Here is a 12,210-nt window from a genome sequence, read left to right on the forward strand (position 1 = left end):
AGAATGTGGCTATGCCATTAGATCGGGTTTGTATAAACATTTTTTAGGAAGCTGTGGGCCAGATTATGAAATATATCTGTTCTGTGCATGTTTGTAATCAGGGTAGCTTGAATCAGGAACGTGAGGGTGTGTATGTGGGCTTTTGTGATAGTGCCATATTTAACCAAGTCAGGAAATGGATTTTCTGAATTTTGTTGTTTGATATGTGCTGTATTCAAGTGAACTCTCTGAATAAAAAATAAAATTGAAGAAAAAAACAAATACATGAATAGAACAATCAGCAATACATCCTGGCTTATTTCTTATTGACATTTCTGGGTGGCTTATTCAGGTACTTTAAGTGGCAAGCAACCATATAGAATGGTTGCTGTTACTTTTTATTTCTCCCCATTCCTTTCCTATTTTGTTACTTTAGTTACTAGTCTTTAATACAGATAGTATAGTACTCAGCGGATTAGATGATGCCATGTTGCCTGTAGAAGCTGCCTTAGAAGTTCGACTAGGTTTGGGGGAGCAGGGGTTCAAGCAGGCTGTGTTCATGTTGCCAGATGGCATTGTGTGGTAACATACAACCGTTCCATTGTTTCTTGGGGATTAGCTTGAAAAAGAGCATCTCAGTGACAAGCACCTAACAGTTTCTCTTTCAACCCTAGGTCAAGGAGGCCATGCATACCTCAAAGAAGGGCTTTGGTGGGCCGGACTCCTGTCAAGTATGTATCATGCATAATGTATTAACACTTTTTTTGTATTGGCATATTACATTGAGTGCTCATAGGTGGCTCAGTTTACCCCAGAAGCGTATGGCTTCATGGAGTTAATACGATTAAAGAGCAAATATGATTGTAGTCTCACAGGGAATCTGATGGGTAAATAACAATATTTAACCTATTTGCATCAATGACACCAATGAAACAGTGTCTTCCATTCTAAAGTGTCTCCCAGGTAGATACTACTGTGTAATTGGTGCAGTTTGCAGAGCCAATCTCTTCAACACTTGACTCTCATGGTAGCAAAGGCTCGCAGTCACAGGCTTATGAGGGAGGCAGTCTGGAGGTGTGTAAACTCAGAACTCAACCATCACCCAGCAGCACAAAACTTGAATGACCAGCCCAGTGCTTTACTTAGATAAGAAAAGTACTTTAATGCACACACTTGCAAAAGAATACCACACAAATAATAGCAGATACAATAATAACAGTGGTGCTTGGGCTACTGCGCCTTGGGTTCCTGCTCTACCTTTCTGTGCCTTCTTTTTTTTTTTTTTTTTAATCTAGACAAGTCCTCTTTTAGGATGAAGAGGTGTTGCTACATCAAAATATAAGATACACTGTTACAAATATGAAAGGGAGAGAGAGGATACCGTAGCAGGGGTCCTAGATTTTAGGTAACACGGACCCGGGTAGGTGTACCGACGGTGGCGGCAGCATTGGAAAATTATTTTTGCACCCGACCACTGGTCTGTGTGGTCCTAGGAAGCGCGCTCCCCTAATTGGGATGGGCGACAGTTAGGAACAATCTTTCATATTAATGTAAGTGATTGGATACTCTTTTTCTGATAATTTCTGGTGAACAGTTATCCAGACCCCTTTTACGTCTAGGAGATACTCAGTCATTTTTTGGTCCTGACGAAACATCACTGGATCCGTATGGACCACCAGGATGCGAAACATGTTGACCCTTGATAGGGATGGTTTGGAAGTTCCCCGCCCTCGTTTTGATTCTTTGATATAGAGTGATTGATCATTATTTCTGTTTCACTCGTATGACTACTTTTTAACCTTGGCCTTTTCCTCTCATCTGGTCCAATAAATTAGCTACCCGGTGCTGATTTTGAGAGCCAATTTTAATCACTACATTCGATCTCCTTCTATGCTTTCTCACTCTTGGGGTCACGGCATCATCATTTAAAAAGATGTCCGGCAAAGAGCCCCCCCATTCGGGGTGGTGCTCGTCAGACATTGCAGTGCCGGTCTGACAAGGAGCAGCTCCGATGATGAAGCATGACATCCTTCGGGATGTGTGAGGTTTTTTTGCTCCTAAAATTTAGGACCCCTGCTACGGTATCCTCTCTCTCCCTTTCATATTTGGAACAGTGTATCTTATATTTTGACGTATCGCTTGGGAGGACATACACTGGACCACAATACCTCCTTATCCCTCCATTTTTTTGAGGTTTTGCTACATTCATCAAGGCCCAGGTACAGATACCCCAGTTTGAGAATAGTTGCTGTCAGATCAATACAGACATCTTCATACAGTTTCACCACAATACTGACCTCTGTGTACTTTCAGCAGCGGATGGGAAATCTGCAATACATGTCTCTAATCACTTCCGTTGTTGGGAGGAGGTATGTCAGTTGCTGATGTGGTCCTCAGTCTGGGCACGCTGCAGCTGGATCGGGCAGCCAGAGCTTATGCCTAAAGACCTTCAATGAATGCATCTACTGAATGTCAGTCGAGCCCCAGGCAGGCATTGGAACTGCTTCTGCTTCACTAAGTGATGAGCAGCATATGGGCTGTGATTTAGCCTGGGATCACAGTAGCACAATAGTAGCTGAGGGCATGCTTTGGAAATGTGGTGGCAATAACCACCATAGGCTTAGTCCATGATTCCGGTGGTGATGTCCGCCATGGATACAGCTCTGGATTTCCGTTGTTATGGGCACAGTTCTAGATGCAGTTTTTGATGTCTACCACAAGTCCAATCTTGATAGCAGTATCCACAACAGGCATAGTTCTAGGTTTACATGGCATGATTTGTTGTGATCGGTATTCTTTTACGGTGACGAGGTCTGACATCGATCCGCGATTGCTGCTGAGGACCTCACTCCTGGAGAGACTGTTCTGACACCTCTAGGGCTTGCAGGACACGCTTCAGTCTTTCCTGACCTGGATGGCCCACAACACTAAAGTCTAACTGCTCCGGTGCCCCCTGGACAGACACACCTCGTGCACGGATGGCAAGTTCTTTCCTTTAGTCGCAGGCAGGTTGGCTTCCTGTTGCTTTAGATCGGGGATACAGTACTTCAGCAAGGGAAGACTCCAGGTGATGCCCCTTTACCTGTGGGAAGCTGAGTTTTAAAAAGACACCGGCTCTGGTTGCACTGTAGCCCTCAGAGTATTTTAAGGCACACTCCTTTCCTTGGTCAAAGAGAACTTGGAACTGAAACATAAAAAAAAAACAGTGGTTCCCAATTTAATATAGTAAAAGTAGAAAGGGAATATGGCTCCTCTGCCTGCCTTTTCAGAACCAGTTTGGGATGGTTGTTATTACAAGTTCCTCTACAGGCTGTTCTTCGTACCAGCACCGTCTTTGTGCAGAATGATGCTCCTCACAGCAAGGTAGTCTCAAGCCTTGGGCACTCACAACAGAGGCACAAAGAGGTGTGAAGCTTCTGTACAGAGCTTATCAAGAGTTGCACTGAGCAGTGATTAGGGAAAAGGCAAAAGCAGTCCTTACATAAAGGATCTCTCACACTCTGATCAACAGACAGCAGTTCCCTCTTTCACCCTGGTATCTAACAAATGGTAATGCTGCAGGAAAACTAAAGGGCAGCTCATTTCAATAAAAGCACCTCACTGAATTTCTGAATAAGCATTGTCTCCTCTGTCCTCACCTCAGTGTCTAGGTCTCCTCTCACTATCTTCAGGAATGTCAGCAAAATACATCCACTGTCTGTAGAAACAGCTTCACCTCTTTGTGCTCAGGGACTTCTATAATGGAACCTACAATCCTTTATGCTTTAGTTCACTCACACACTTAGTGCATGTATCACACAGACGAAATACACAGGCACGCACAACTTACATTTAGGAGATTAGTGCTAGAATCTGCATTAACTTGTAGAAGGGGAATTTTACGCCAGTAGGCCTCCATTCCAGCGTCAAAGATAAAATGGTCTGGCCACAACTATTAATTCACAGCAGCCACCACCAGCCTACATGTAAAACCCATGATAGGGACTGTAGTCCATTGTAAACTAAATGAGGGCACGCTCATCCAGGTCATAGGACTGGTCAAGAATCTCATTCTGTCAAGGTACAGGCCTAGACCTCTGTGCACACTCTATATTATAGTGTAAGTCTAGGGCCAAAATAAACAAAAAAACATGATACAAGGCTATTTATAATTTATTAGTTCTTCTGAGTGTCTGGTAGTTGCTAAAGTTAAGGGTTATTTCGCTCTGTTTGCTTTCATGTGCCTCCCTTACTAACGTCTCCTTTTTTTATGTCACCACCGCCACTAAGGGTGCATTTTCTGAAAAGTTGAGTTTATTTATTTATTTCCACTCTGTTAACTTTGGCTTATTGGGATCTGAAAGTTGATTTGATTTTCTTGGGGGTGTCTATGTTCGACCTATATCAAAGTTGCATGGTTTGACTCCTAATTTTTAAAACCGGTTGGCAGTTTCTTTAAGTTGCGGGTCCGAAAACGTAAGGCTCTGTCAGTTTGTCCCCTTGTCAGTTTTTCATCCAGTTAAGTTGGTTCTTTACCGCTGCCAGTTTACCCTACCTAGCTGTGTTTGTCCTTCCATATGGCACAGTCTATCACTTCAAACTTACTTCCCTTCTCCACATCCAAATAAAAGGGAGAAACCCCTGCACAGACTGGACCCAGTCATGCGGTATCCTGCTGCATTGACTGCACTCAGCAGATGAGAATGAGAGTAGATAATCAGCTCTTTCTGGGCCTCGCTGTGTCCTCGCTGAAGGAAAAGGCAGTGATTAACCACACCATGACGTATTGGATCAATAGTAACAAAATCTGCTATTCACTGGTTAAGAAAGCCCTCCAGAAGACATTCATGCTCATTCCACCAGGACCCTCGCTGCATCCACAGCTTTCTCCAGAGATGTCTGGGTTACCAACATCTGCCAGGCAACTGTATGGTCATCCATGACATTTTTTGCAAAGCATGGTTTCCTCGCATATCAGGTGCACAGTGATGGGGACTTTGCCCAAGCTGTATTCATGCTTTCCTTGGTTCACCAGCAATACTCAGTCCCACCTCCCTGAGAGGTACTACTTTGCAACACATTCATATAATGAGGATTGTACAGGAAGATGTATCGATCAGTAGAATAAGTTACTTTCAGTAACAATACCTCTGGAGGATACATAATCTTCTGCAGATACCTCCATGCCCTCCTTTCTCTTCGATGAGCCACTGCCGTGATTAATAATATCCAAAGGTATGAAAATGTATTGTGTGCTGTATTTGTTGCTGTTGTGACTCTCTTGGTTCTGCTCTACAACCCTTGATGAACAAAAAAAAAATCAGGAACTGATGTCAGTCCACCAGTTGGCACTTAACATACTCTGGTGACTTCATATGTGGAAGTGGAGTAGCAGCCAGAGCCTTTAGGACCGTCTGGTGACCCTAGAGCAGAGGTCTCCAACCTTTTCTGTAGTGAGAGCTACTACTGACCACTGGAAGCAAGAGGCATGCTGTTTGTAAATGCAACACTTTGAAAAACATTTTAAGAAAGTTAAAATTAAAGTTAATCGGAAGTAACTTTCCATTTTAGTTTTCTCCAATTTATAAGCATTGAGAAACATAATTTTGTTCTCACCTCCAATATTGAGTTGATTTTGAAGGTTTTTAAAGTGGTTGAATTCATGTAAACTGGTAGTGGAGAGTGGGAGGAAGAGGGAACTAAGGTGTGGGGAAAAATTGAAATAGGTGGAAAAGTTGATGTGAACAAGAGGAAACTACGATTTATTTAGGAGAAGGAGCACTGCACTTTTGGTCAGACTGCATTTTCCTGGCCTGACCATTGGTTTTTTAAGGTCAGCCGATTAGCACATTTTATTGCAAAGTTTTTAAACATCTTTTTTAAATTGTGTTGAATTTGTAATGAAGTTCAGTTTTTAAGGGGCAGCCATTTTTACCACACTGTAGAGGCCCACGGAGGTCCGCCATCTTGGGGGGTTGGCGGTCTAGTTGACCGGTTCCCAGCTTTAATAAAACCGGTCCCAGCGGGCGCGCCGTCTGCGCGCCAACGGCAAGTCCGTCTGTGCCTGTCCGTGCCAGGACAGGGCTAGGGGCCACCCCCCCCCTGCATCAATTAAGTATAGTGAGTCCAGATACCTTTACCTATTCGTCAGGTGCGCTAAAGGACCTTAGGAAAAGTGTAGGAGAGGACTTCTATATTTGTCCCATCGATGTGAGGGAGACATGGTCCTGCCCTAGATGTGATTGGACTCTGAAAAAGCCTATGGGTCCTGACTCAGATCAGGCAGAACCCTCCAAATATAATGTGAGGATTCAGCTAATAAATTGCCGCTCTCTGCCAGCACACAAACTAGACATAAATCTCTTGCTGAGCGAGGGGGCACCAGATGCCCTCTTTTTGACAGAAACGTGGCTCCATGAGGGTTCAGGGCCGGATTTAGCTCTTGCAGTACCCAAAGGGTATGTGATAGCAAGAACCAATAGAGATAAAGGGAAAGTAGGGGGAATAGCAATTATTTTTAAACAAGATTTTCTTTTTAACTATAGTCCCCTTGACCTCGCAGGGTGTGAGGGAATGATTTTTTCCATTACCTTCAATCCTAAATTTACATTTACAGGAGTACTAATCTACCGCCCCCCGGGGACTTATGATGAATTCCTGAACCTATTACCAGAGCGGATGGCAAGTCTCATTTGCAATAGGCCCAATTTTACTTTATTAGGAGATTTTAATATCCAAGTTGATAATTTAGAACTGATGGCAACTAAGCGGTTAGTGAATGATCTGGAAGCTCTGGGATTACACAAATTGATCAGAGGCCCCACACAGGAGAAAGGGCATACTTTAGACCTGGTGTTTAGTAATCTTTCATCGTTGGTTGCACTACCCCCTACCCCTGTAGCATGGTCCGATCATTTTTTAATCACCTTAAAGGCTAATATAACTAATAGGTTTGGACACCACCGCCACTCCAACAGTAAGATTAGGAAGTGGAATAAACTAAAGACAACAGAATGGGTCAATTCACTGAATAGAAATAAAAAATATTTTATGAGGGACCGGCAGATAGACCCTACCTCTTTTAATGAGTGGATCTCTGATAGTCTGGACAGAGTGCTACCCTATACACCCCTCTCTGGGCAAAAGAAGGGAGGAAAGGCTCCCTGGTTCAATAACCACTTAATGACATTAAAGAGGAACTGTAGGAAGATTGAAAGGAAATGGAGGAAATCACTAAAGGAGGAGGACGGAAAAGAGTACAGAGGTTCAATTAGGTTGTACCAGAAGGAGATCAGATTAGCAAAAGCGACCTTTTATGGAGATAAAATTGAAAAGGCGGCAGGATCTCCTAAAGAAATTTTTGGTGTGCTCAAGGAGCTATTGTATATTCCTGCATGCCCGGAAGCAATGGAAGCTTCAGAAGATCATAGTAACAATTTTGCCTCCTTCTTCTTAAAGAAGGTTGAGGACATGTATGAAAACGTCTCAGGGGAAGTAGGGGGAGTCGCAGGGCATGCGATGGAGAAGAAGGAAGGTGACAATGTTTTACAGAGTTTTCTTCCCATCTCTGAGGAAGGAGCTTTGGGGCTTCTCAGTAAATTAAAATCAGGCTCTCCACTTGATCCCGCACCTCCCCATATTATTATGCAAGGAAGAGTAGCGCTAAATCCGGTAATAACCGAGCTTTTAAACAGCTCGCTACAAAGTGGGATGGTTCCGGACTCCTGGAAACATGCAGTGGTCAAGCCCCTTCTAAAGAAGCCTAATCTAAATGGAGCGGTCTTTAAAAACTACAGGCCTATCTCGCTCCTTCCCATGATGGCAAAACGTATTGATAAGCACGTAAATATACAACTATCGCGCTTTCTGGAAGAACATAAGATTTTGCATATAACTCAAATGGGCTTTAGACCGGGTCACAGCACTGAATCTGCCATGATTGCGGTTACGGAAGAAGCGAGAAAACGAATGGACCAAGGTCAGGCAACTGTAATAATAATGCTAGATTTGAGCGCGGCATTTGATACGGTCAATCATGATCTACTCATTCAAAGAATGGGAAATAGTGGGATTAAAGGAAGGGCGCTTAAATGGTTAAGCTCGTTCTTACAAAATAGAACCTTTCAAGTCCTGGATCGTTCTTTTTTCTCAGCCCAGTTGAAACTTTTATGCGGAGTTCCGCAGGGCTCATCTTTGAGTCTCACTCTGTTCAACATTTACATGTCCCCCCTAGCAGAAGTCAGAACCCTTTGGGATATCCCTGGTGTCATATGCGGACGACACACAGCTGGTGGTTACCTTCTCCCCCAATAAGGAGGTGGACAACTCGGCCTTGCCTGCCTGTCTCCAAGCGATTGCTGCCTGGATGACAGAAAGCAGGCTGCAACTCAATGAAGAAAAGAAAGAAATTATGTTTTTAGGAAAACTGGCCAACCGCGCTAAAAATATAGGACCAGTAATACATTTAGATTACTTACCCCTCTCCCCCCCTTTCCCCCCCCAAAAGCTCAGATTAAAGCCTTGGGAGTTTGGTTGGATCCCAAACTCACCATGGAACATCAAGCCAAGAGAACGTCAGCCACCTGTTTTGGGATTCTTAAGCTACTAAGGAAGATTATTGGTCTGCTTCCACCATTGGCCAAAAGATTGGCCGTACAAGCCCTGATTTTATCCAGATTTGATTATGGAAACAGCCTCTTTTTGGGCTCTCCAGGTTATGTGGTTAACAAACTACAGGTGGTACAAAATGCTGCAGCACGTCTGCTCTTTAATCTGCCTAGGACCACATCAGCTAAAAAAGCTCTGATTGAACTGCACTGGTTTCCAGTGGCAAAAAGGATAAAGTTTAAGGCTCTTTGCTTCTTCCACAGAGCTCTATATAAAAAGGATCCTCATTATCTAAAATCATTAATTTCACTATATACACCCACAAGAGTTTTGAGATCGGCCTCTAAAGCCCTGGTAGTGGTACCCAAAGTAAAGAGAACATCATGGGGAGGAAGATCCCTGAAGTACCAGGGAGCCAGACTTTGGAACTCCCTACCCACGAATATTTGCATGATGAATCAGGAGATTGAATTTAGGAAGGCCATTAAAACCTGGCTATTCTAAATTCTTCTAAGTTCCCCCTCTCCAGGGAAGTTTGAAATTCCTCCAGTATGTTCTAAACTTTTCAAACTGATCAGCGCTACGAGGCCTCCGGGTAGCTGGCGCTATATAAGTCTCAATAACAACAATGACTTTTATTTAGGGGTTAAATACTTCAGTGCTTCCGTTCTTCACTTCTGTGCCCTGGGTCATAAATTTGACTTCATCACTGCTCCTTATCAGGCCCTGCTATCTGAAGCATGGCCATAATAATGTAAAATAAACAGAACCTTCCCTTAACTTTAAAAGGAACACAATGTGGCCCTGTGATTATTTACAAATGAGCTCCAGGCCGTGAGGTACTCTGAAGGAGTCTTAGAGCTACTGGTAACGCACGATCAACTAGTTGGAGACACCTGCTCTAGAGAGTCATTGCAGGGGAAAACACTTTTCTGGTCCTATCTGAAGCCTGAAAAAGAATATTCATAAGTTGAAGACTGTCTGCGATGATTATGCAGCCACGAGAAATATTGTCATAGAAAGTAACTTATTTGTTGGCTACCCTTCTTGATAGCCCAAGAAAATGCAGACTGTAGGAAGCTGGCTATCTATGTAGTGTACCAGTGCAAGGGGACACAATGTAGATATTCCAGGGTGACCTTTATTGGCTGATACGGTTTAAAATAACCCTAAAAGATCTCTTTTGTTGTAGTGTGAGCAAGCAATTAGGCTGGTCAGAGGACAGTTTTAAGTATTTCTTGCACATAGGGAGCCAGTAAGTGAGACACACACCCGGTGAAGAAATCCGACACCAATTTATAAAAATAACACAGATTCATAGTAATCCAGTAAGTACTTTTCAACATAGTAACAAGTTTTCAAGACTTAAAAAATACACTTAATTGTATTTTTTAAGCTGTAATTTTATCCATTGAGGAACAAATATATACTGCAATTGGGCACTCTGCAACAACTTACAGGCCCAGTCTTCGGGGGATAAGGTGAGAATGGGGAAAGGTCCAAGACAACACCAAGAGTTCACTTTGGGAGGCACTGGGGTGTCTGGGTGCAGAGGTGCGTCACAGCGTTGGGTTTCCCATTCACTTCAATGGGAAACAGTCCTGGTGGAAAAGAAGCTGCAAGTGGGGACTTGGTGAACAGTCTGGCTGAACCCAAAGTGGGGCTCAGGTCTTGAGAGTTTTGGGCACGCTGTCGGCCCACTTGAACTCTGGCCTTGGGGCTCATGTGCAGTGGTGCTTTGTCCAGCAGGGTCGCCCTGTTGAAGATCTTTGTGGTTCTTAATTCCTGGAGAAAGAGGATGGGGGAGCAGCCTGGCCGAACCCCAGGGAGGGCTCAACTTCAGGAGTTCTCAAGAGTCCGTTGGTACTGTCGCCTTCCTCGGATTCTGGCTGTGGCGCTCAGTGCAGTGGTGCTTTGAGGCATCGGGTCGCAGTGGTCAGAGACTCACTCTGTGTCTGGTGAAGAGGGAAAACCCGGCATTGAGGCTCCTCTCCTGACTGGCCTTGTAGATCCTGATGTCCTTCGACGGTAGGTCTGCTTTGGTGCTGTTGCAGTCCGCATTGGACCACAAACAAGCCTTGGTTGCTGCAAGGGGTCCGGTACCCTAGGTATAGGCCCGATGGCCAACATGACAGAGTACCAGACTTTGCAAACTGTGCAGATGTAGGGATAGTTGCAAAAATAAATTCATTTGTGTTTGTTTGCTTTTGTCACCCTAAGTGCGCTGGGGGTACCCAGACATGGGTCCCGGGCTGACTATGCCACTCGATTCAAGCTAGTCTGACTGATGAAGGGTGATACCCTGAAACCAGTCCCAGGATGCTTAATTCCGGTCCAGGGAGGACCTGGACTGGCAGTTCAGGCTGGACTGTTCCCATGGGGAACGGGATCAAGACTGATTTGCATATGGCTGGGTCCAAACTGGGGTGGCAATGTGAGCAAAATAATTGATGGATTAAACCCAGATCTGTGACTGTGGGTGAATGTGTGATTGGTTCTACATTCCATCCATCATTTGCATTTTTTTGTAGATGCAGGGAAGCAGCTCCTCTGTGCCATGGGAGATCTTTTCCGGTTTTTGAGGTGCGGGATAGTCGTGTGAGGGTTTTGGGGAGGATGTCGAGCTCTTTGCAAAGTTGGTCCAGTAATTGTCGAAGTGCAAGCAGCCTGGCTTGGCTTTGCACCAGTCTTTGGTGCAGGTCTTCAGTTCTCACTCTCTTGGTCCTTCTTCTTTCTTCCTCGGTTCCCAGTAGTCGAGAAGTCTTGACTTGATCTGTTTTCCTGGTGCCAGGGGCTCCCCTAAATACTCAATTTAGGGACATTTAGGGGAGTGATGGGTAGTAGCCAATGTGCTACTTACTCTTGGGATCTCTACACCCCTCGATGTCCACTTCCTGTTAAAAAGTTCCTAATTCCACCACACACAAGATATTGGAATTCTTTCGTGTTCACTTCAGGCTGCCCATCCTAGGGGTGTGTCCAGCCTGCATGTGCAATACGCCTCCTGAATATCAAATTTCCCATCTGTCCTGGTGCTAAATGGGCCTCATGGCAGGGGGCTTCCTGTCCCAGGGCTGGATGTCCAATATTAAAGGCAGTAGGGACTTTAAAGTGCCTGGCATTGGTATGCAGATTTACTAGCCATCCTGTTGGCAGGAGGTGATAACACCTCCTGCCAGAGCAGGTATTGTTTCTGACCTCTGAGAGTAGGGACTCTCACCTCCAGAGGTCACAAACTGTTCTGTGGTGGCAGTCTGGTTGATAGAAGTCAGCCAGCACACTAGAGGACTAGTAGGTTTCAGGTGGAATAGAACTAGACATCACAGGGGCATATCTGCTCATGCAGACACACTCTCCCATGTATTATAATGCAAGGCTCTTAAGACCTGCTGTAGGGTTGGTTTACATGTAATACATGCAGTGACTTTGGCGCAGCACACACTGAGTGCCTTGTCGTGTTTTTACGCAGGGATTGCACCTTGACACGCAGTCTGCAATGGAAGGCTGTGTGCAATTTGTGTGTGGGACCCTTAGGGTGGCATTAGATATGCTGCAGCCCTTAGGGCACCCTCTTTAGTACCCATGCCCTAGGTACCAGAGGTACCATTTGCTCCATTTGCTAGGGACCTACAGGGGTGCTAAATT

At 44.6% G+C, this 12,210-nt stretch overlaps 1 protein-coding gene across 1 annotated transcript in view; it reads left to right on the forward strand.

Moving 5' to 3' along the window:
- Positions 1 to 12,210, forward strand: part of NIPA2 (NIPA magnesium transporter 2) — an 88,127-nt gene that overhangs the window by 50,045 nt on the left and 25,872 nt on the right. Inside the window, exon 3 of the mRNA XM_069204287.1 lies at positions 654 to 710. Within this exon, the coding sequence (XP_069060388.1) occupies positions 654 to 710 (57 nt within the window). The remainder of the gene's footprint in view (positions 1 to 653; positions 711 to 12,210) is intronic.

Source organism: Pleurodeles waltl, chromosome 8 (assembly GCF_031143425.1).
Source record: "Pleurodeles waltl isolate 20211129_DDA chromosome 8, aPleWal1.hap1.20221129, whole genome shotgun sequence".
Classification (NCBI taxonomy): domain Eukaryota; kingdom Metazoa; phylum Chordata; class Amphibia; order Caudata; family Salamandridae; genus Pleurodeles; species Pleurodeles waltl.